Source organism: Ochotona princeps, chromosome 8 (genome assembly GCF_030435755.1).
Source record: "Ochotona princeps isolate mOchPri1 chromosome 8, mOchPri1.hap1, whole genome shotgun sequence".
In the NCBI taxonomy this organism is placed as follows: Eukaryota; Metazoa; Chordata; class Mammalia; order Lagomorpha; family Ochotonidae; genus Ochotona; species Ochotona princeps.
The window spans coordinates 53,946,879-53,973,351 of NC_080839.1; the positions used below are offsets into that span (position 1 = coordinate 53,946,879).

General features: G+C 41.2%; 1 protein-coding gene across 1 annotated transcript in view; it reads right to left on the reverse strand.

Moving 5' to 3' along the window:
* ARHGEF33 (Rho guanine nucleotide exchange factor 33) overlaps positions 1-16,324 on the reverse strand; it is a 64,282-nt gene extending 47,958 nt beyond the window's left edge. Inside the window, exons 1-2 of the mRNA XM_058668043.1 lie at positions 16,197-16,324; positions 1,269-1,378 (exon numbers count right to left, since the gene is read on the reverse strand). Coding sequence (XP_058524026.1) covers positions 1,269-1,293 — 25 coding nt within the window. The 5' untranslated portion in view covers positions 1,294-1,378; positions 16,197-16,324. The remainder of the gene's footprint in view (positions 1-1,268; positions 1,379-16,196) is intronic.
* Between the last annotated feature and the right edge of the window lie 10,149 nt (positions 16,325-26,473).

Genomic DNA, 26,473 nt, shown 5'->3' on the forward strand with positions numbered 1-26,473 from the left:
CCAATAGAACTCTTAGAGAATTCTACACTGTTCTACAGCTGTAGGGAAGTTTCTCAATCAAACTGAATGATTGGGTGCAAGGGTTATCATTAAATATCCAGAGGGAATGCGTGGGGAGTATGTTCACCTGAGGGACCAGTTCCACAGGCAGGGAGAATGCTCTTCACCACTTTCCAACTCAGAAGGGCTGCAGGCAATGTCCCTTTGTCTATCTCTGATCCTTGCCCATTATCAGCTTTGTCCTCCCAGCACTACCACGACCAGCAAGGCGAGTCTTGTTGGGCAAGAGGACTGACAGAAGGAACTCAGCAATGGAAACATTCTGCCAAAGATGTGGGCAGAAAGGAAGCAGCATTGTCAGCACCAGAAACTGAGAAGTACAGGACAAGCTGCAGGGCAGGAACAGGGTGTTAAAATCATTACAACCTGCAGAGAACAAAAGGTTGCCTTAGAGAGATCTCTCAGAACCTTGATGGTTGGCTGTGAAGATGAAGCTAACCGTGGGAGACATTCAGCTCACTGCTCATCCATTTTGCTACTTCTCCATCATTTCACATTGTACCAATCAAGCAACAAACTGATTTGTTTGTGTGGATAAAGACAGTGTTTTCTTATATCATGCTGGGTACAGAAAGCTCTTAGGAAGGTGTTCAGTGTGCTAAATTCATAAGCAATATAAAATTTTAGCCCAGAAATTTTACCTACAGAGGGCTGTCCCTGTGAAATCCAGATGGTGTGAGATGACCAAAACTCCCTGCACAGGCTTTAGTAGAGAGTGCCTGCTCTTATCCCAACAGCCCAGAGAACCAGGCCTGTGGAGCAGGGGCAAGGATCTGACATCCTGTGATTGCAGCCATACTTCTCTATGATATGCCTCTGGGTTAGCCTAGAAGCTGGGGATATCCTTCCATTAAAGCTGTACCTGGGCCTTATTCAGCACATTTTCTGAGACAGTTCTAAAGTTATTACATATATAGGTATATATGTATACATTATTATATATGTATGTTATTACATATATATAAACTCACACTCAATTATGTAGTAGCTACTTATATATATGTACATATATATATACACATATGTATAAAGTTTCCTATTTTTTAGCACAAGTCTGTTTTCTTGATGGTCATTTTATAATAATAGCAAAATGAGAACAGACAAGTTCATTTAAAATATTGTCATATTTTGAGACAGTGGCAAGACAAGACTAAACTCCACATTTCCTCAATTTTGAGCCCTAAAGAAAGATATCAGAAATATTTGACCTTGCTTTGTTTTGGTTTTTTCCATGGTGCCTGTTTCGTCTCTCCTCCAACTTATTCTTCAACATTGCATCTTCATCGTCCTGTATCAGGCCACCTCCTCTTCCCTGCCCCTGGCCATTGAAACAAAGAGAAAGGAACAGTTAACAGAACTGGCAAAGAAACGGGATGAACTCCATGCATCAGTTTAAAGCACTGAAAGGACCACAGATTGATGCTTATGTGATATGATTTCAGAATATTCAGTAAATAGAAATTTTAACATGACTTTTGATCCAATTATTTTAGACACATTGAATTTCATTAGTAGATCACAGTTTAAGGAAACCATCTTAAAAACCTTGCACAAATTTGAATATAAAAACATTTATTTCTATTTTGTTAATCAGGGATTTCTTTGATGTCTTATCTTCACTTGCAGCATTTGGTAGGCTCTCCCACACTGAAAGGATGTTTATCCAATATGACATTGATGTCTTGATCATAAGACACAAAGTTCATATTCAGAACACAATCTCTCTCTCTCTCTCTCTCTCTCTCTCTCTCTCACACACACACACACACACACACACACACACACACACAGTAAAGAGCTGTAGAAAGTGACCCTCTTCCCAACCATTCCTCCATCACACAGGATTGATCATATGCCTCCCACTAGGGAGACCGAAAGCGCCAGCTACCCCATCCTCCCTGGCAGTTAAGGACACACAACCAGAACATGACACTTGCATGCAGCCAGCCCAATTGACACTGGCAGTTGCAGAAGAATATCCTAAGGTAGATCTTGATATACCTCCTCTTGTCTATGCAATAGAGATTTGCTATGAAAACAATGGCAGCAAGGGCAGTGGTAATGACCATGATTTTGATACAGGCAGTGTAGGAAACTCAAGCTGTTGCTGGTGGTGCGCTCCAAATATTAATCCTGCTTTACAGCTGCCATTTCTCTGACACATATTTTTTCATATGAACTCCAAGATGATTGGATCCACTAGTAAAAACTGAGGTTTCCATTGGAGTTGCATTAGATTTGTTAAGGAGAATTGAGATTTGCCTCTCTAGAAATCTTGACATTGGATGGCAATGTGGTTCTTTCCATTTTATCTATGCATTCCTCAGCAGCCCTTGACACAAGGCGCACTCTTAAACAAATCGCCTTCAGGCACTGCCACCTTCCTCTGGGGAAGTAAATACGGCTTTCCCCCTCCCCCCATCATTTTTCCTCCTTTCCTTTCATTTTGCAGCGCTAAATACTGTTAAGTTTTTAGAAAGAACCTGCTGGTCTCTTGGTCATGCCCGACCATTATATAGACCAATGAGCTTCAATGTGTGCCTCTCAAGTCCCCAGGCACCCTGGAGTCTGCAGAGGGGAAGCCACCAAACAGTGGGGGTCGGGGTGGTGGGGGGTCCCTTCCCACTCCCTCCAGAGTTGCTCTCTCCTTGTGTGATTCCTATATCACAGATTTGAGGAAAGAATTTCTTTCGAAAATTAGGTTCGTGCTATTTAAAAACAAAGGTTCAGCAATTATTGACATAGAGAAAATGCTGAAACATTTTACCAGAGAGTTCTAGCCATAGAGTCATGAAATCAATTTAAAATTATTTACTAATAAAGTTAACAGAAACCTACAAAATACTGGAAGCTCTCCTAATGCTCCCCAAGGTTGACCTAGAATGTGTGCCATCCTCCTCACATACACACGTACGAGCCCAGAAACTCAGCATTGTCTATTACTTTCCAATTACTGCTGTGACAGAAAAGGAAAGTTTGGCACCTTGGGGAACTGAAATTAATTGGAAGCAGACTTGAGCTAATTTCCATTTCAGTGTCCTTTACTGAATGGGTCTTTAGTGCATAATTCTAATTTAGCACGCCGAGAACTTTCTTCATTGGGAGGAGGGTGATGAAGAAGTATGGTCCCCTAAAACTAACTCATCAGAACAAATCCTGCAAACATTTTCAGAGATGAGAGTCAAATTACAAAAAGGGCTCTCTTCTTGGCCCAGCTCAGTGGCATAGTGAGGTAAGCCTCTGTGTGCAGCACCAGCACCCCATGTGGATGCCAATTCAAGTCCTGGCTGCTCTACTTCTGCTCCAGCTTCCTATCTCCAGCCTGGGAAAGCAGCAGAGGATGACCTAAGTTCTTGGACCCCCATGAACCCACGTGGGAGACCTGGAGGAGGCTCCTGGATTCTGACAGGCTCAAGTCCAGCCATGGTGGCCATTTGGGGAGAGATTCAGTGGAAGAAAGATCTCTCTTTCTCCCCTTCTCTCTCTATAACTCCACCTTTCCAATAAAAATGAATAAATCTAAAATAAATACAAAAGAGGCCATTTTCTTGTTTGTTTTTTTCTACCCACCCTTCCCCCCCCACACACACACATCGGCCCCACGTTACTTTCTGTCTTTTTTTTTCTATGTAACTTACAGCAGCATTATTTTGTGACAATAATACCTTCTGATTGTATTCTTTGTAGTTTCCAAAACACTCTCCAATACGTCCTCTCACTGAGGCATTGCAGCAATGCTTCACGGTGGCAAAGCATATATCCCATTCATTTTATACAAAAGGAAGTAACTTGGAGATCAAGGATTTACTCAAAATTACACAAAAGTTCCAAATAAAAACATCGCTTTTCCTACTATTCTGTGCTTTTAAGTTAGCTGCTTTGTGACACAGCAACACAAAATACTGTCATGCGAGGAACTTCTGAAGGAAGAGACAGACACAGACAGAATTCCCATCTATTGATTCATTTCTTTTAAAAAAAAAAAATGTCCTCAAGAGCCTGCTCATGGGCCTGCAGAAACAGAACCGATACTTCAGTCTAGGTCTCCCAGCTGATTGGCAGGAACTTCATCCCATGAGACATCACTGCTTTATCCCAGACCGCACTAGCAGGCAGCTGTAGTCAGCAGCTGGAGCGGGGACTAAACTCAAGCACTCTATTGGGGACGCATGCCTCTTAACTGGTATCTTTGATCAACAGGCTACATGCTCATCCCAAGAACCAACTATTCCTGTCACAAGGAAAGCATCAGTTCATATGTGGATTCTGACAACTTTTCAAATAAATAGTGTGAATAAATAGCTATTCAGTCAATAAAACGAAGGATGTTCTAGCAAGCAAAATGAGAGATTTGAAAGAAAAAGTACTAGTGTTGTGACACAGCAAGTTAAATTGTCGCCTTTGACACAGGCATCCCATGTGAGTGCCAGTTCAAGTCCTGGCTGCTCCATTTCTGATGCAGCTCCCTACTAATGGGAAAGCAGTGGAAGCTGGTACACATGCTTGGGCCCAAACCAATCACATGGGAGTTCTGGATAAAGCGCCTGGATCCTGGCTTCTGCCTGGCCTAATTCTAGCTGGTGTGGCCTTTTGGACAGAGAACCAGATAATGGAAGATTTCTCTCTGTGTCTCTCCTTCTTTCTCTGTAAGTCTACACTGCAAATAAATCTTTTCTTAGAGGGAAAGAAAGATGGAGAAGAATACAAACTTAAAACAAAATGGGATGTCATCACCAATTTAGAGGTTGTGAAATATTATTTTTAAAATTTTGTATGATGTCAGTGATTTTTGAAAGTTAGATGAAGCAGACAATTTTCTGGGAACATACAAATTACCAAAATTTGTTTTAACAGCTGTAGAAAGGTCAACTAAAGTAACTACTGAAAGGAAATATTAAAATGAAAGATCAAACATCCCCAAATGAAAACTGGACAAGGATAATATCACAGAAAATTTCTATAAATAATAATGACTGTTATTTAATCTATGCCAGGTGAAACATGTGTAACTAAATCCATTCTATGAGGTTTTGATACCAAATCTACTCTAGGATAGTATAAATAAATATGCAAACATTCTAAATAAAATATCAGAAAACAAAATACAATACACAACCAGTAATTTGTTCTGGAGTATAAAAAAAAATAGCTTGATTCGTATGTCTTATATCCACATAATGCAAGAAAACCAGGAGTACAGTGTGACCTTTAGAAATACATTTTAAAATATTGAAAGATCAGTTTATTTTGGGTGCAAAAACACTGATATTTGTGCAGATTTTTTTTCATAATATGAATTTCTACAAACTTTTTGAAGATCTTTTGTATGTTCCTTTTATGTACCACCACTAGACATGAAGAAATACGAGACATTTCCCAATGAATAGCTCCACACCAGACCAACTGTAACAGATGTTCTATCGCTGCCAGCAGTTCCCAAAGCTCTCACAGCCCACAAGGGTAGACGCAGAGCATAGACTAGGGAATGCCACAGAACACATCAAAGCACGCCAAAGGTTCTTTACATTAAACTATGCAGTAATAAGGGTCAGTGCTGTGGCATAGTGGGTTAAGCCGATGCTGTGGTACCAGTGCTCCATATGAGTATCAGCTGGTGTCCCAGAGCTGTTTCACTGCTGATCCAGCTCCCTGCTAATGTGTCTGGAAAAACACAGAAGGATGGTCCAAGTGCTTGGGCCTCTGTACCCACATGAGAGACCTGGAAGAAGCTCCTGGCTTCAGACTGGCCCAGTTCCAACTGTTTGCAGTCATCTGGGAAGTAAGCCAGCAGATGGAGGAATGCTCTGTCTCTCTGTAACTCTGCTTTTCAAATAAATTTTTAAAAAGATAGAATATGGAGTAACAGCAGTGCTTTCCCTCTCTCTCTCCCCTGTAACGTTACTTTTTGTTGTCATTCGCTTAATGTCAGAGCAGACATTATTTAACAATTTGGTTTAATTGTTCTGTGCCAACATTTAATCATGAAAAAAGAATGATAGCATGCACACACACACACAACAAACTACTAGCTACAGAGAATTAAGTTTAGGAATGGCTCATTTAAAACTTAGTAAAAAATTTAGATTGTAAATTTAGGGCTCTGACTTATTTTGCAACTGGCATGCAGCAATGTGTCAGACCACCTTTTTTTAAAGATTCATAATTTTTATTTGAAAGGCAAATTTACAGAGATAAGGAGATACAGAAAGAGAGAGATCTTCCATCTGATAGTGCATTTCCCACATGGCTGCCATAGCTAGAGATGAGCTTCTCTGAAGCTGGGAGCCAGGAATGTCTTCCCAGTCTCCAATGTGGGGATAGGGGCTCAAGGAGTTGGTCCATCCTCCTCTGCTTCCCCAAGCCAGATGCAGAGAGCTGGAGGACTGGAAGTGGAGCATCTGGGACATGAACCGGCGCCTAACTCAGATGCTGGAGCTAGCAGGCAGAAGATTAGCCTGCCTGGTGCCAGGCGCAGATGAACTTTAGGGAGTCCAAATGTCCCATAGGCTGAGGGCTTGATCAGGAAGCTGTGCTCCATCATGTTGCTTTCTTAAAGATCTTATGTATTTACTTATTTGAAAGGAAGAGAAACAGAGAGAGAAGAAGGAAGGGAGAGGGGAGAGAGAAAGATAGAGACAGACAGACATCATCTTGCATCCATTCGTTGACTCCCCAGATGGCCACAACAACTGAAACAACCACCAGGGATAAGCCAGGCCAGAGCCAGTAGCTCCAGCCTGGTCCTTCCCATGGCTCACGGGACCCCAAGTTCTTGGGCCATCTTCCATTGCCTTCCTACACACATCAGCAAGAAGCTGGCTCAGAAACAGAGCAGCTGGACTCATACCAGCACTCCAGTAAAGGAAGCCAGCCTAGCAAGCAGCAGCTTAATGCACTGAACCACAATGCTGGTCCCTCCATCACTCCTCTTACCCTGATTGACTCTTTTAAATGACCGTTCAAGCATGTTCTCTCCCTAGATTCATCTGAGTGGAAGTAAAAAAAAAAAAACAAAAAACTCTGGGGGTGCAAGAGCACAGGGCTTCAGAGGGACCTGCTTAAGAAGAAAACCAAGTGAATGTCACTGTACTTTTCCTGTGAACATTCTGTTGGAAAAAAAGAGAAACAGTGAAGGGAAGAGAGGCTCCTGGGAGAGACATGGAGGGAAAGAGGCCCAGGCACCGGGAGAACTCCCTCTGTCTCCCAGGATGTTCTAATTTGCACAAGGGTGTAGCCGTATGGAAACGTTACAGTCTGTGGAAACAGAGGCAGCGGCAGGTGCGCAGGACCAGAGCCACAGGCTGCCTTGGTGGTACCTTGTGAAATATATCATCGGTCACCAGAGCCTATTTTAGGTGAGAGGGGAAACCAGGTTACAGCTGCCTCTCCCAGTAGAATTCTTTTCAGAATTCAGATGAAATGACATCCAATTTGAATCTGCCTTCAGCACTTTCAGAACAGCTAGGAAGGAAAATAGAGTAAAACTCAATCTTCCCCATGAGTAATGGCCTACCACTTCTCGGTGAACAAAAACCCCCAGGCAGTGTAGACTCTAGAAGTCGCAGAATCTTGAAAATCGGGGACCTTGCTTAGCCCAGGCACTCTTGACACGGGTGGTGATGGTCTCTTGCCACTAAAACCCCTGCACTCTCCATACAGAACTAGCCTACCCACAGGCTTTATGCCCCCCAACCTGAGAATCCTGGTTGCCGAAGGTCTCTGTCAGCCCAAGTCAATCCTGGTCCCTGAAGGTCTCTGTCAACCCAAGTCCTACTCAGCCATCAGTGGGCAGCTCATGCCATGTGCCCCTCATAGAGCCCACCTTGATCATTGGCCTCATTCACCAGCTAGCCTTACCAGCAGGGGTCATCTTACAATCCATTATTGCAAAACTCAGCAGCATCAATCTAGATACAGGAAATAGGTCATATTTTATTGATCAATAAAAGGTGTCAAACGATCATTGATTTGATTAGTTCTTTCACAATTTCAACTTATTCCACACATATCCTTCCCATAGCTAAGGCACACTAAACCCTACAAATGGAGTAAATTTTTTTTTTTTTACTACATCTGATAAGCCTGAGTCCAAGAGATAAAAGCCAAAGCATTCCACTTGGAATCCAGAAAACACTGGAGCTGATTTTGCTAAGAAGATATATTCTGAAACCTAAACCTTTTCTCATATTATTTCAGTTTCCTTTTTTTTGTTTCAGAATAAGTTGGGGTAAGAGTAAGTTAATTAAATATATAATCATAAGTTCTCCGTCTTCCTGCCTGCAATCTGAATGACACACTTTTCCTATCCCAGATGGTTGTGTAGCACTCCTGCTCTACAAAACCTTTGCAAGTTCTTTGAGAAGACAATGAACAACCTCACTCGAAATCTCTTCTACAGCTGCCTTGGAAGACTGCAAAAAAAAATACATAAATAAAATCACTCCCTGTGTAGACTGTGGTGTCATAACAACTCGGTTCCATTACCCGCACGCAGGCCAATCCAAAGGAACACACACTTGGTGCACTTGGGGCTGCGTTTCTCTCCCACCTTCAATGCTGTGTGGGTGATGCTTTTCAGAGGTCCTTGCATTTTGCCTTTTTCTACTATAATTTAAGAACATGCTCATCAGGTTTCCTACTACAACACTAAGGAAAAGTGTCCTCCCAAGTTTAGAAACATAGTTCCAGCCTCCCAGACCAGCAAGTGGGAACATCAATAGACTGAGACCAAATCTGATTCCCTGGGGTCTGTGAGGAATCAGGCACTGTCTCTGGGCTTCCGTGTGCTCATCTATAATATGAGGAAGCATCAATGTCCTTGCAGCCCTAAATGTTTTATTTATGTATTTTTATTAGAAAGTCAGATATACAGAGAGGAGGAGGAGAGAGAGAAGAAGATCTTCCATCTTATGATTTACTCCCCAAGTGACCGTAACAACTGGTGCTGCGCCAATCCAAATCTGGGAGTCAGGAATCTCCTCCAGGTCTCCCACGTGGTTGCAGGGTCCCAAGGCTTTGGGCCATCCTCAACTGCATTCCCAGGTCACAAGCAGGGAGCTGGATGGGAAGTGGGGCTGCTGGGATTAGAACCGGTGCACATATGGGATCCCGGTGTGTCCATGGGGCAGGAGGAAGAAAGAAAAAGGCCCAGACCTTCTGCCATGGTGGCAGGAGGAGACAAGAAAGAAATACCCAGGCCTAAATGTTGAGGCCAGACTTTGTCAGGCTACCTGCAAACATCATTCAGCAACATGAAACCGGCTGATACAGCAGCTGATCGCTGCCTTGCCAGAGTCACCCCGTGCTCAGTCTTCCACTAGTATCTTGTTCAATCTTTTTCTGTTGTTATTCTGTTACTGTTATCTTTTGGTCAATCTTTAAAGAAAAAAATTGTACAGCTCATAACTTTCTCATCCCTGATTTTTTTAGTATACAATTCAGCTATCTTTCTAGTTCCACATCTTTAAGAAAAAGAAGTAAAACTGGCCTTCCTTCTGGTCCTTTTTCTGCTAAATAAATATCTGCGGTTGTACTGATATTTTTCTAGGCTGATCCATGGTTACCTCAAGTTCGGCCTGTGTAAATCATGTCACTCATATTAGCCTATAGATACCCCTCCTTAACACTTAGCCAGCCTGGTCACCAACAGTTCCACTGACCTTGCCATGACCTTCCCACCATCCTGCTGACAGCAGTCAGGAAATTTTTGAGAATCTCCGCTTAGGAGGATTCTCTAATTCTGTCCTGCTCTTTTCCCTGTGGCTTCATTGGTTCAGCCCTGACCTCCTTGGGCCTAGGGATCTGCGGAGTCACCCTAACTGGTTTATCAACTCTCTTCATGGCTACTCCACTCGTTCCCTTTCAATATCATTTTGATCATGTTAATTCCCCTTTGAAAACACGAACAGGTCTTTTCTTCTTTGTGAAATAAAGCAAAACCTCAGATCCTCATGAGGTCCCTGAGCGCCGCTCCAGTCTTGTTTTCAACGCCTCGGGATCCCCACTGCCTCCAGGCACAGTTATAACTGACATTGCTGCTACACTGCCTCTCAGTTGCTGGACTGACCTCATATCACCTCAACTGTCAAAGCCTTACTTATTTCCCGAAAGCTGACTCAGGCCCACCTCTTCTCTAGAAAATTTCCCCCCTTTAATCTAAATTATCTCTTCTTTATCAGAATGACCATAAGAATTCAATAAGAATCAAATCCTTGATTTTTTTCTGCTCTTATCTGTCTTATGTACATAATCCCACTTTCTAAACTGATTAGAATCTTTGTGAGTAAAGCTGCTCATTAGTGTCCCTGGTACCCACTGTATGTTCTCAGAACAGAAACTCAATAGAATATTGCTGACAAAGGCAATCGGCCTTCCCAAACACTGTCAAAGATAACGATATAGCACATCTCCCCAATCATTTATCAATTAGGAATTAAATAAGTGTTTCCGCACCTAAAAATCTGGTAAGCAACAGTGATGGATGTAGAGACTGAGAGACAAAAAACTGGTTAAAGGGAATCCATACTGGAAGAGTAGAACAAAGGATTGTAATGTCCTACGAAGGCCCTGAATTGCATTTTCAGAGACCCAGGCTGGTCTGCAATAGCTTAGGTCTTGTTACATACACAAAATTCTAACAATTGGGATCTAAGGCAAAGTCAGTCCTTTCCTGCGCTCATCCACTCTGGGATGGATGCCTCTCAGAAACCTCACCGCCACAAGCGAGCCCTCATCTTGCCTTGTAACACCAGGAAGGCTTGTCTTTGGCCCCTCTAGTCAGCCATTCAGCTGTGTGAGGACCCATGCCCATCATCTTAAAAACAAAATTTGTGATGGGCAGTGACTGAGCCAGCAGATACAGAATGAATCTAAAATCTATCCCAGTCCTTTAGTAGCAGGATTTCCAGGGCAGTCCTTGAATTTTTTAACGCCTTCCTATCCACTGTTTGGCCTAGGCTCTGACTCTAGCAGAGAAACTGTAAATTTGGGTATAATGTTCCCATACATAACAGAGTCCTTCTTCTTAAAATGCTGTTTAGCTTTCAGTTTGTGAAAAGCGTACTGTCATAACCCCCAATAATTGAATTAAAATGTCATTTTATTAGCAAGGTCTTGCCTGGCCACCACATTTATATCTCCCCTTTCACTGTCATTTAACTTACCAAGATATTAAAGGTTATTTTTCTAACATGTATTTGTTTCCATTTTATTTGAAAAGCAGCAAGACAGAGACATATAAAGGTTCTCCATCCATTGGTCCACTCCCCAGATACCTGCAGTAGCCACAGCTGGGTCATGCCAAAACCAGGAGCCCAGAACCCAATCAGGGTCACTCGTGTGCATGGAAAGGAACCAAGTTCTTACATCATTATCTATCTGCTGCCTATCAGGATGCCCACTAGCAGGAAGCTGGATCAGAAGTGGAGGTGGGACTCACAACCAGACGCTCTGATACAAGATGCAGTTGTCTCAACTAGCACTTTAGACACTATGCCAAATGCCCACCCCAATTTGGGTACTTTATTTCACTCTACATTCCTGTAAGGCTTAACCCAGGTTTATGCACAGAGTAGGCCCTGTTGAATAACAAAGAGCTGTTATAATAATAACAGAATAATGAATGAGACAATCTCATATTTAGGAGAAATCAATGGAAAACTATACCCATCAGAACAACTTGCTACATAAACTGAGGATTCACCATAGAGTGGAAAGAAAATCAAACAGAAACATCACACAGAGTTCAACCAACCAAACTCTGACATCTTTATAAATAAAGAAAATGAGATCATGTTGCCATCATTGTGGCAGAGTGGGTTAAGCCACCACTTACGATGACAGCATCCCACATCACTGTGCCGACTCTAGTCCCAGCTCACTGACTCCTGGCTCATAGCTTCAGCATGGCCCCAGCCTGGCTGTTGCGGGAATTCAGGGAGTGAACAACCATATGAAAGATCTCTTTGTCCTCCCCTTATCACTCTGCCTTTCGGAAAAAAAAATTTTTTTTAAAGGAGAAAGAAAATGAAAATGAGGTCCACGAAGGTTGACTTGACAAAATTCTAAGCTGTTGTGACAGAAAAAAAATACAATGGCTCACTACATGGTTCCAGTTTCCTTGTTACCAAGGGATCTGCTAGCACTACTTCAAGCTCATTGAGGAGCATCTCTCAAGCAAGTGAAAATGGCACAGTACTCAACCCCTGCCCATACATCTGACCTCATGATGCTATCAGAGCTACAATTCTATCTCCTTAGATCTTGAGAGATTAAAAGAAAAAGAAGAAAACCACCTTATTCTGTTCTCAGCTAATATTTCAGCTAATTGAGAGCGACACTGAGAACCAGGCTATGAGCCATAAAGGGTTAGAGATGGAGAAGATGAGCTCTGAAGGATGGGTGACCTGGATTTAAATCCCAGGTCCATGAATGAAATAGTTGGTTGACCTTGGGAAAATTACTTAACCTCCAAAGAGTCTGATAGCTCAGCCTTGCATATGGATGTAAGCCTCCAGTCACAATTATTACCAGACTTTGTTTTTTAAAAATAATTATATAATTATTTTAAATATAAAATACAAATTTAAATATTCATATAAAATATTCTGTATTATATATAATACACTATATATGTATACATTATACACTGCATAAAATATGATTACGATTATTATATCTATAGAAATATGATTGTATAATTATAATTATATAAGTATTTTTAAGCAAAGCCTGGCAATAGAAATATAATCATAACAATTATTATTATTATTTCGCTTAGTTTAAAACTAAAAGATTAGCCTTAGTCTGAAATTAATAGACATAAGAGAATAAGCATATAGTGGGTTCCCCTGGGTGTTCTTCCAGGAAGGGACCATGTGTTAAGCACCTTCAGAGATCCAAAGTACTTAGCTCAGAAAGGAGCCCCTTGCAGGAGCTGGTCACCACTGCGGGGACCAAAATGGCAGGCTTGCATTTGCAGCAGCAGCTTCAGTCCAGCTGTGGGTAGGAAAGGTACTCTCCAGCAACTAGGCACATGCAGTCTTGGTTGAGAACTGGATTCAACAGCTACCTATACCTCAGTATCTCACGGCGCTGAGACGTCCCTGGAAGTGTGAGGAGGAGGAAACTACACCTGCCAGGATTTACCTCAAGGACAGTACTTTTACATGATTGAAAATAATGCCTCATCAAGCTCCCAGAGGTGGCAAATACGTAAATGTGTGTGCGGAAATGTTTAGGGTGGGAGTAAGGTATCCACTTGCATCCTGGACTTGCCATACATGGCCCCCAAAAAGCTTTTGCTGAGTGGCGCAGTCAGTGTAAGGACAGAACTGAAGTGCTGTTGCACTTGGCCTGGAAGTTGAGTTCTGTTCTTGGGGCTGACTCTCCCACCATTCTTCACAAAGGCGTCAGTCTCCACTTAAATGTTGAGTACTGGAAGTTAACCCATGGGATGTGCTCGGTTTTTAGCCTGCCTCAAGCATTTTAATTCAGCTCTGTTCTAGGGGACCTTGCTACGGCACTGCTCTCTCTGGGGCTGCTCGTCTAGTCACACCCTTGGAGATGTTGCCTGGATGGGATCCCTCGCCTGTGCTTGTCGTCAGGTAGACATCAGTTCATGCAATTTTGATGCTTTTAACAGCCAGTGATGATGAGCTGACATAACTTGATTAGGTTATTTAATAACATCTCAAATCATACTTTGTAGTCACTAGCATACATGATATTGATTAATAGATAATTACAGCTCATGCATTTCACCAAACATACCCAGTCCTCCATATCTTTCTCTCTCATCCTCTACCCCTCAAATAGCTTTCCTTACCTAGTGAAATAGCTGTTATCCTTCAAGGTTCAATTCAAGCACCTCCTTCTCGATGGAGCCTGCCCTGCAGCACCACGTCAAAGTCTGCACCTGTTCCATTGCAGCCTCGTGCCCCAGTATCTCTTCCTGCTGGGAAGTACACCCAATAATCTCCACATCTGTTTCTCACACAACACTAAAAGCTCCCCTAGGGTAAGCACCATCTATTATTCTAATCTATTGTATTTGGCAGGCCCCTGGTTCTTAAAAAATATATATGTTGATTTATATATACTTATACATTATAATGCAATGTCATATGTACACAATTGAGAATTGCTGAATAAACCAATCAGCATATCCATCATCTCATTCATTTAACATTGTGGGATGAGAACACTTGAAATTTACTCCTTTATTTTGAAATACACAGCACAACTTTAGTCACTCTGCTAAGCCATAGATGCCCAAATGATTCCTGCTGAAGCTTGTAGCCTTTGATCCACATCTCTCCATTCCAGCTTCTCACCCACCCACCGCAGCATCTGCTAAGTCCCACTCTACTTCTGTGAGTTCAGCTTTTTAAATTCTACATATAAGTCAGAAAATGTAATGATTGTGTCCACCTTATTTCACTTAGCATAATATCATATCCTCTTTAAGTTGTGGACTTGAAGTTTCTGGACAAGCATAGCACATCTTCTTACCAGAGATGTTACTCAATTTTCAAGTAATTTTTGAACGGTCATATGTTTTTAGATGTTTTTGAGAATGGTACAAAATTAACTGGAATTTAAAGATAAATATATTTTTGTCATTATTCATATTTCACTGACACGTGAAAAGTTTAAGAACTCAAGACAAGGTTAAGTTGGATTTAATTCAGAAATAAACGCTCATGTTTAAACCAACCACATTCACATAACTTTTTTGAACTTATTGATAGCAACGATCTCCCCCCACCTCCCTTAAAATTAAGAGTTGGAAAAGACAGGGCCCAGCGGCGCGGCCTAGTGGCTAAAGTCCTCGCCTTGAATGCCCCGGGATCCCATATGGGCGCCGGTTCTAATCCCGGCAGCTCCACTTCCCATCCAGCTCCCTGCTTGTGGCTTGGGAAAGCAGTCGAGGACAGCCCAAAGCTTTGGGACCTTGCACCTGCGTGGGAGACCCGGAAGAGGTCCCTGGTTCCCGGCTTCAGATTGGCGTGCACCGGCCGTTGTGGCTCATTTGGGGAGTGAATCATCGGATGGAAGATCTTCCTCTCTGTCTCTCCTCTCTGTATATCTGACTTTGTAATCAAATAAATAAATCTTTTAAAAAAAAACAGTTGGAAAAGACAAACTGGAAAAATAAGGGCAATTTTTAACTAAATTGGAAAAATTTTAAACAAAAGTTCACTATAAACATGTAGAGTGAGAAAGTTTTACCCTTTAGCTAAAAATCAAATGCTTAACAAATATTTCACATCATATATGATATACATGGAATAACATATGCATAGTTAGAAGCAGTCTGAAGATTTATAGCATCTTAAAAGTAAAAATGTAAGTGAATAATAAATAATGAATATTCATCAGTTAAGGCATCCTTAAAACTTCACAAAGTCACTGACAAGAAGTAGGTGAGACTAACATTGGATTTTCAGTGAGCCATATTGGACTAAGGGAAGCCAAACAGAAATAAATCAGCAAGGCTATTATTTGCATGCTTTGCTTGGAAAGCTACATTACGAAAACATAAGGCTGGCATTGTGGCACAGCGAGCTAAGCCACCTCCTGCAACACCAGCACCCTTATTGGAAAGGCAGTTCAAGTCTTGGTGCTCTGCTTCCAATCCAGATCCCTGCTAACGCACCTGGTTAGGAAGTTAAGGATGGTTCAAGTACCTGAACGTCTGTCATCACATGGGAAGCCTGGATGGAATTCCAGGCTTGTGGCTTCAGACTGGCCCAGCCCTGGCTGTTGCAGGCATTTGGGAAGTGACCCAGAGGATGGAAGAATCTGTCTCTCTCTCTCTCTCTCCCCCTCATTCTCTCTTCTCTCTCTTCCTTCACCTCCCCATCCTCTCCCTCTGTCTTTCACATGAGTAGCATTCATATAAGCAGTTAAATGGTGATGTCACACGGCTAATTTATAAGGCAGCTATTTCCCTGACTATTCACTGGTAAAATGATCCTTAATCAATTTGTTTACTGATGTTTTTCAAAGAAAGCATACAAACATATTCAAAGTAATTTATAATGTATCTACTTCACGAATACTCACTGGTTTAAACTAAGCTCTCCATTTACCTGTGTTCTTACCAGAAACAATTCTTTACAATTTTCACTCACCTCGTGCCCTGTCTCCACTAGGAGACATCACATCATTTTTTTGACATCCTCTTCCTGATTTCTCTAGATGTTCTGTAAAAAACAAAATGCCATTGATAGTGACAGGCACCTTGCATTTCATATCATCCTTTCTCCCTTATAGTATTATAATTAAAAGCTTTTATTATATATCAATTCATTAAAAATATTCTAATAATCGAAATTGTCCTCAGAGTTCGAAATTATAGAATGTAAATGAGTAAGGGCCCTGGTTTCCCTTAGTCTTTCATTTTTAAGTAAACATTTCTTTTTGAGTCAATATTTTTAACTGGATTTATTTGAAAGGCAGTAAGAGACAGAGAGATCTTCCACCTACTGGTTCGCTCCCTAAATGCCTACAATAGCTGAAGATAGTCCAGGCAGAAGCCAAAAGCCTAAAAGTTGGTCTGGGTCTCCCATGTGGCAGGTAGGAACCCAACAACTGGAGCCATCCTGCAGCCCTCCTTGGTATGCATCAGCAGGAAGACTCAGAAGTGCAACTAGGACCTGAACCAGGCATTCGATGTGGGACGCAGGCATCGTGGGACACAGGTGTTCCACAGAGCGGAATCGCTGCTCCGCATGCTCATCCCAACCTTGTAGTTTTAAAGTGAGTTGGTATTGAGTAGTCAAGCCACTTCTGTATTTATTTTATCCCAGTGACTAGTGAAAATAAATTCCTGTGTATTTAAAACATAGAGCTGGAATGTTCCAACAAGGTTTAGAGTGCTATGCTGAATGAAAAGCATGTCAAGCAACTCCTTTGATCCTAGAACACTGAAAACCACAAACCCAGCCTTTATGTAAGGATCCCATTTTAAAAGAAATCACCTGCTTCAAGGGACACGTGAAATAAATTTGTAATAGCTTTCTCTGAGGTAATTAATTGAGGTGCTCTAGAATTAAGTACAAATCCATTTGGAAAACATTCTCTGATTTATATGGTTTTGGTTGGCTGTATAGCAGGCCTTACGCCAGCTCTGGGTTTCTTTTTCATTCTCTGTAGCCTTTTAGGCAGTCTGGCAACTCACTGAATCTCGACTTTGTTTTCCTGATCTACTCGCACAACTGGCGTAGCCATAATAATCCTCACTTCACAGTAGGATGTAGGGACTACAGGAGATGAAGCTCTGGTACCAGGCTGTGGTGGATGTGGTGCCAAAGGCTTACCTAGCCGCCTCTGCCATTTGTCAAGGGCCCTGTCCCTTATACGTGGGGAAATCTGTTTATTTCCAGCGTGGCTTGCTCTGTTTCTCCTTAGTATTACTGAAAATTTTTCTACAAACTATGCTCTTGTGCATAGTGGTATAATTTGTTCAAGAAATGATGTTCAGAGAGACTGAGTTCGAGAGTTTCCTTCTGTTGGTTCACTTCTTGGAAGCATTGTAACTTAAATGCCCAACCCCCATGACGCTGTACTTGGTTTTGAAGGAATAGTGAGGCCAAGGAAGGCATGATACTGGCCTTGTCAGACCTTGCTAGTAGTCATTCATTCTCCCCTTTTACGTTAGTAATTCAATTAACACATGGTATTCCCCATTCTCCCTCACAGTTAGATAGAACCATAAAATTAGGTTTCTAACCATTTGGATGGTATTTGGATAAGCAGAAATAATAGGAATGACCTCTCTGAAGTCTCCTTAAAAGGAACATTCAGGTTTTTCTTATTCTTCCCATTCCTCCTTTGTACTAGCTGAATACCAATGAGATGGGTGGATCCTTAGCAACCGGCCTGCCCCAAAAGGCAACAGATACACTAACAATAGTAGAAGAGCAAGACAAGAGGAACCTAGAATCCTCACACTAAGGAACCAATCCAACAGCCCCGGACTGTTTACTTCTGAGATTTTCTTTTTTTAGTGCAAGAGAAAAAAAGCCGTTCAGCCTAGTAACTGGAAGGCTGTTGGGGAGACCTGTGCCCCTTGTTGGAGCACCTGGTTTGGATACTGGACTATGGCTCCTAAGTCCAGCTTTCTACTGATGCAGTGAGGAGTCAAGGGGTTGTTCCCTGCTGCGTACTCCAGTTCTGTAGTTCCTGGCTTTGGACTGGTCCAATCCTGCCTGTTTGGAGTACTGAGGGAAGGGGAGTTAATTGGAGGTGCAAATAGCTTCCTCTCTTCCTCTGTTTCTAAGAATAATTAAGTAAATTTTATAGTCTTCAGAGAGAAGACTGATTTGTAGCCACTGCTACTTTGACTTCTGTATCACGGGCTCATGAATCAAATCCCAACAGGATACTATTTACAACCAAGGACAATTTTTTAATTCTGGTATGTTTTATCACCTTCCCTTGGAGCCCATGTGTGCTTTCTAGTTATCCACAATACATTTTCTTCCCTCTCCAGAAGCCTTAAGCTTGTCACTGGAGCCCTGGCTCTTGTGTTTTATCCTTGTATAACCCACATTTTGGATACTACTCACTCAAGTGAACTCTTCAAATAGGAACTTGGAAAATGGGACATATTATTAGGGAAAAAAAAGAAGGTGGTGAGTTGGGCTAAATTGAGTTTTCAGATTTTTTTTGTGAATTATAGGAAAAGTAATTCATTTTAATTTATTAAGTACTTATTGCGTATATACTATGTAAAGTTCATTGGAGCAGGACTGGTAGAAATACAAATATGAGGTGCCAGCATTGTGGCACAGTAGGTAAAGCCACGGCCTAAATGCCAGCATCCCATACAAGCATTGCTTCCAGTACTGACTGCTCCACTTCCAATTCAGTTCCCTGCTTATGACATAGGAAAGCAGAAGAGGATGGCTCAAGTGCCTGGGCCCCTACCACCCAAGTGGAACACCTGAATGAAGTCCCTGGTTCCTATCTTTGTCCTGGCTTAGCCCAGGTTCTGGTGGCCATTAGGCAAGTGAATCAGTGGATCAAAAATCTCTTTTTTAAGAAGTTACTTTCTTTCCTTCCTTCCTTCCTTCCTTCCTTCTTTTGTTCTTTCTTTTATCTTTTTTGGAAAGACAATTGCCAGAGCTGAGCTGAGCTAAAACCAGGAGCCAGGAGGTTCTTCCAGTCTTCCGCATGGATACAGGTTCCCAAGCACTTGGGCCATCTTCTACTGTTTTCCTAGGCCACAAGTCTGGAGTTATATGGGAAGGGGAACAGTTGGGACATGAACTGGCACTCATAACGGATGCCACACTTGGAGACAGAGGATTAGCCGATTGAGCCATTGTGCTGGCCCCAATGGAAGCTCTCTTTTTCTCTCTCCCTCCTTCTGAAACTCTGATTTTGAAATAAATAATTAAATAAATATTTAAAAAATAAAATAAATGTAAAATTGACATTGTTCCTGTTTCAAGGAACTTACAATTTATTAGGAAAGTCAGAACACAAAAATACCTATACTATGTAATGTACTGGGACAACTGACATAAAAAAAGTATAAAGTGCCTGAAATGTTCAGCAGAGAAGAGGTGATTTTCAGTTGTGATTAGAAAACGTTTCACCAAATAGATGGGATTTGCGCTGACTTTGCCTGATAGAGAAATGATAAAAAGAGGATCAGCAAAGGAGCAAAGTGCAAGGTTGTTGGTATGTATGGATTGAAGGATCCTAGGAAGCATGGAAAATAGAACAGAAGCTGAGGCTAAACAGGTAGACTGGACATAGAGCCATGAATAACACTGGGACCCACTCTGCAATGGAGAGAAGGGGCCACGGAGAAATGTTTAAGGCTAAGAGTAGCAAGATTATTGATTAAGAATTGATCCTAGGGAGCTGTAGAGAAAAGATGGCTACAGTGGCCAGCACTGCGATGCAGTGGGTAAACTGCAATGATGGTATCTTACACGAGCACTGGCTTAAGTCCTAACTGTTCCACTTCCAATCCGGCTCTTTGTTGATGCACCTGGGAAAAGTAGCAGCAGAAGCTGACCCAAGTACCTGGGCCCCTGGCACTCATGGGGGAAGCCCAGATGACATTCAAAGTTCCTGGCTTTGGAATGCCCAGATGCATCCATTGCAGCCATTAGGAGAGAGAACTAGCAGATAAAAGATCTTTCTTTCTCTCTCTCTCTGTCTCTGTCTCTGTCTCTCTCTCTCATTGTGCCTTTCAAACAAATCTTTAAAAGAACAATGAAAGAAAAAGATAGCTAAATGAGACCAGTGAGGGGCTGGCGCATTGGCTAAACTCGCTGGTCCTCCCTCAAGTGGTCAGCCCATGTGGATGCTGGTTTATGTCCCGGCTGTTCTATGTTTGATCCAGCTACTGCTTGTGGTCTGGGAAAGCAGCACAAGATGGCCCAATTCCTTGGGACCCTGCATCCACGTGAGAGACTCAGAGGAAGCTCCTGGCTCCTGGCTTCAGATTGCTTCAGCTGCAGCAGTTGAGATCTTTTGGGGAGTGAGCCAGTGGGTTGGGGAATCTCTCTCTGTCTCCTTCTCTCTGTAAGTCTACATTTCTAATAAAGGTAAAAGGAGTGAGACCAGTGACTAGGCACTTCTAGCAACCTAAGTAGGGACAGACATTTGGTATAGCAGTCTAACAGTTGGCTAGATTACTGTCATCCCAAAACTGGATCCCTGGGTTCAAGTCCAGCTCTACTCTCATTTCCATTTTCTGCTTTCAGCTTATGTGCACCCTGAGAGGCAGTGAGTCATGGCTCAAGTAGTTGGATGTCTGTCACTTACATGGGAGAGCCACACTGAGTTCTGGGCTCCCGCATTTGGCCTGGATCACCCCCAGCCACTGTGAACATATGGGGAGTGAACAAGGAGATGCCTGTCTTCCTCTCTCCTTCTCTGTCTCCTTGTTTCTCAAATAAATAAATAACTTAAGAAAACAATGAAATGTAATGAAGGTTTGAATAAGAAATGACTACTTAAAAAGAAAGGAAGATACAATAGAAACAAAATTTTAAAAGTTACTTAGCTAAGTGGATGTTTTCCCAAGAAAAGGAGTTGGATTCTAAGTCCCAAATTCAGAAGTAGAAAATACATTCATAAAAAATTAAAATTGCTCTAAACCTATTTGTACCAAGAAACTAAACAGGAGACTAAATATGGTGCAATCATGAACTTCTTGGCTTTACAATTTTAACAGAGTCTTAACTTTTATTTTCCCCATATGTCAATTAGGGATACACTGAGCAATTACTTGAAAATGGGAAAAGATATCAAAAACATCCTAGTAAGAAGTACAACCATCTCCTTCCCAACATTCATCCTCCACTGAGGCGCTATGCTAATTAGCAGGTGTGGGAGCAGCTAACACAGTGAGGGTCTTCCACTTCTCCTTTCCCTGCCTTTATAAATCAGGCTACCCAGCCTGCCCACAGGAACGCAATGAAACATGAAGAGGAGGAGTCTTTTCAGAGAGTATTAGAATCCCCTATTTTTGCCTTGTCACTACAGCCCGAGGGAAAGAGCAAAAGGAAGAGGGAGACCCATATAAGGACATTACATCCTCAGATAACTAGAAAATTATTAGGTTCCAAAAACACATAAAAACAGCTAATCCCTCATTTGTAGGAAATGAACTCTACATAGTTCCTCAAATGCACAAATTTGAGCATCTAAATAGCTACCATGCTCTCCTTCTATTTTCCTGATTTTTTTGGAACACTTACACAGAACTTGATGTATATTGTATCAAGCAGGATCAAAATAATCTAGAAGCTACCAATCAGAAGAATGTTCTGTGTATTATTCAGCAATTTATTATTTGCTTAGTTCATCATATGAAGATTTTTTTTTTTTAAGATTTTATTATTATTGGAAAGCCGGATATACAGAGAGGAAGAGAGACAGAGAGGAAGATCTTCCATCCGATGATTCACTCCCCAAGTGAGCCGCAACGGGCCGGTACGCGCCGATCCGATGCCGGGACCAGGAACCTCTTCCAGGTCTCCCACGCGGGTGTAGGGTCCCAAAGCATTGGGCCGTCCTCGACTGCTTTCCCAGGCCACAAGCAGGGAGCTGGATGGGAAGTGGAGCTGCCGGGATTAGAACCAGCGCCCATATGGGATCCCGGGGCTTTTGAGGCGAGGACTTTATCCGCTAGGCCATGCCACCGGGCCCTGAAGATTTTTTTTCTTGCAAAACTCCCAGGGTGATTCCTGGCATTCTTGAAAGGCACAATGATTAATCAAGTCCTCAAGGACCAATAGCAGTGACATGATGAGAGTTGGATATTGGGTAAATTGTTTCATCATCATGTGACTTGTGTGGGGAGGGAATCACCACATAGACACTGCTCCCTGAGAGAAGAAATAACTTGAAGATCCTTATATTTCATAAAAATCCAGAAAGTAAGACGAGTAGTGGAAAACTCATACTCCAATTCTAAAGTAAAAGCAAAGTTTCTTTAGCTGGAACCTGTAAATTGTGTTTCAGGCCACTTAAAAATTTCTTGATAATTATATGCAAAATTAGTGGGTTTTTTTTTTTTGAGAGTGGTTTCAGAGGATTCTTAAAATAATCCTTGACTCTCAAAATGGCTGAGAATCATTGCTGTCAAAGAAACATAAGAGAACTATCATATCCAGATGTGAAGATACAATGCAGTATGCATCTCTACTTCCAAATCAAAGACAGACTCCAAATAAAACTGTTGGATATATCTTGGCAACAGGATGTTGGACTGTCTGGCATTGTCTGTACCAGAAGTGTCAACACGCACTTAAAAGACAGACTGATGGACTTATGACTGCTTATGAAGGACTATACTATCGTAATAATACGGGGAAAATCAGTGGGGGTCGGAAATTGGGGGAGTGGTAGGGAAAGCCCAGACATTGTGGAACTGTAACATAAAATTCAAAATAAAAAAAAAATAAAACTTTAAAAAAGAGACAGAAAAAGGAAGGAAGGAAAGAAGGTGGGAAGGGAGGGAGGGCAATGGGGGCCAGGAAGGTGTTTGCAAGCACACTTTTACTCTGTGTGTTGTAGCACACTCAGCTAACAGAAGAGGAAAGAGAGCAGAGCAGACCATCCGAGAGCCCGACTCTTCAGTTCTGTCCCAGATCAAATCAACTCAATGTACATGGAATCAGTACAAGGCACATATCTGCTAATGTTTACTTGCAAAAGAAATTATTAACATTGGGTTAAAGGGTAACAATAGTAATGTTGATCTTCTCTCCAAAACCCTCTGAGTTTGCAAACAGGTTTAGATTGTATCTTCAGAGTCCATAGTATCAACCAAAATGTAGATATTAATTGAATTTGAGGAAGCTGGAATAGATGTGTGAATCTTTGATTACTTATTTTGAAATGGCCTTCAGTGAGGCAGCTATACCATTTGCAACAATATTTTTCCTATTAAGAGGAGTTATATAAAAAAGCTAAAAGGATGATATATTTCTACAGAGACATTTCTTTATATTCAGAATTCTACTGCTCCAGCATATAAAACCATACCATTTCAGTATTACTTACAATGCAATCCCATTCTCACTCAAGAAAAGAAACCTCTTAAGTGAGACGCAATTCTTCTCATGTCACTCAAACTCATAAAGTTCTCAGAATTAGATCTCATAATAAATGTCCCTGTGAAATCAAGCAGCACACACCTTTTTCCCGCAGAGCAGTGAACTCGGTCCTCCATCCTTTTCCTATATCATAAAGGTATAAATCAACCTCCCTACATCCCTCATCTTTTTCATTCCTTAATTATTCTCAATCCCAAAGAGACATGTACATGTTAGATTGAAGCTGCCTTATAAATCAAGAATCCTACCATTCTTTCTTTAAGGCTACTCCCAAAATTTAACTCAGCTTCGACTAAACATTTGAATACACAAACAGCTTAAGCCCCCTGAAATATTTCATTAGCTGACAACTTGTAATATAAAAATTAAACAACGAAAGGAATGAGTATTTTGTAAGTTGGTATAACTTGAATAAAAGTTATTTCTTTGAGTGCTTGCCTCAGATAAATGTTAGCATATTTTCTATTTCAATTAATACTATCTGGTAAGGATTGCTCCTCTCCCAAAAATATTTCCCTCTTCTGTATCTTTTAAAGCATTTAAAAGCACACACTTACCCCATGCTGCTCGCCGTGCTCATACCATCCTCACACCAAGGCTCATCTGGATTCTGAATGAAGCTAAAGGTTATAAAAAGAAGCAGTGGAGAGGTCTGACTTCCCCGAAACGAGACTGTCATATGCTAACCAGGTTTTTAAATGAGGAAAACTAGAGTCTCTTCTAATTACATAAGCTCCAGGTCAAATTCTACAATCAGCTAATGAAATAACTCCACAGTCTTTAGTTTCAAGGAATAAAACTGCTTAAGAGGTATGACTTTGGTATCTTAGAATATTGAATTCGTGTACACTGAAACATTAGCAAAATACAAAGTTTAAAAATTTTAAATTACATATCTTGCTACTTTAAATTTGAAGAAAAATAATGGGAAAAACTATTTTGCAGCAAAGCAGTTACTTTCCTATATAATATTTTCCAGAAATCTGTTTTAAATTTGTATACTAAGTCCTTGTTCCAGAAAATATCCTCTAACCTCATGTTAACTTGTTCAGTATTCGTCGGTTTCTAAACTTCAGTACAATACTTAATTAAAAACAATAACAGCTAATGATAAACAAAGCATCCAAATATGTCCATTTTAAAAAAATGTATCTTTGGACATTTACTAATAGAGCTTTTTAAAAAAATTAGATACAAAACTATAATTACAAAAAGTAATAAAATGTAATTTTCATTTCAGCATTTTAAGATGTTTTGAATGAAGCATATTTGTACACAAAAAATATTTTTAGCAACTATATGTTTAGAAATACAAATATTGGGCGTGGCGTGGTAGCCTAAGGATAAAGTCCTTGCCTTGCACGTACTGGGATCCCATATGGATGCCAGTTCATACTCCGGTGGCCCTGCTTCCCATCCAGCTCCCTGCTTGTGACCTGGGAAAGCAGTCGAAGATGGCTCAAAGCTGTCCTCGACTGCACGTATGTGGTAGACCTGGAAGAGGCTCCGGACTCATGGCTTCAGCTTGGCTCAGGTCCAGCTGTTGTGGCCACGTGGGGAGTGAATCAAAGGGCAGAAGATTTTCTCTCTGTCTCTCTCCCTCTTTGTATATCTGACTTTCCAATAAAAATGAAAAATAAATCTTAAAAAAAGAAATACAAATATTTATAAGATTTTGAATAAAAATGACACAGAAATTGCATACATAATTTTTGACAGTCTTGAAGTACCATTTCTGCAAAAATATGCTGATGTATATATCCAGCATGTACCTTTCCAATCATTTTCAAATAGCTTTGCTTACAAAGGAAATTTACTGGGTTGCAAATTTGTGGTGGCACACTGATATAGTTTTGAAGAAATTGAGATACAATTTACGCTCCGTACACACAATTTGCTCCTTTAAAAGGTAAAGAGCTCGGTGGATTTCAGCATAATAAAAAAAAACCTGCACATTTGTCACCACTGCCACTATCGCCTTCTGAAACATTTTCACCATCCCCCAAAGAAACCTCTTGTGTCCCAATTCCTTCCTCCCTTGGCAACTTCTAATCTACTTTCTGTCTCTAAGGATCTGCCTATTTTGGACATTTCAAATAAATGAAATCATGCCATATGTGACCTTTTATGATTGGCTCCATTCACTTAATACAAGATTTTCAATGTTTATTCATGTCGCAAATACCAATGCTTCATTTTTTATGGCTGAGTAATATTCCATTGCATGGACAAAATCATATTTTGTTTACCTACTCATTAGTTAACAGACACCTGGGTTGTTTCTAGTTTGAGGTTCCTATGGAGGTCTTAGTCTGTTTGGACTGTCATCACAAAACACATTACACTGGGTGACTTGTAAATAGCACAGTCTCAGAGGCTGGGCAGAGGGCACCAGTGGATTCAGGGCCTGGTCTGGGCTTGCCCTCCACCTCAAAGATGACTTCTTCCTGCTCTATCATCACATCTCTTTTAAAAGGGCAATAATCCCCACTTCTGAGGGCTCTAGAAGGATACAAACACTCAGGTCATGGGAATGAGTTAAATTAGTGTGAACACTTGGGGAGTGAATCATCGGACAGAAGATCTTCCTCTCTCTCTCTCCTCCTCTCTGTATATCTGACTTTCCAATAAAAAATACAGAAATCTTTTTAAAAAATAAATTAAATTAGTGTGAACACTCATGTGTAAGTCAATTCTCTTGAGCACATATCTAGGAAGGGCTGAGTTGTATGGTAACTCTATGTCGAACATTCCAAGAAACTGTCTTCCATAGGGGCTGCAACATTTCACATTCCCACCGGAATTATTTGAGCATTCCA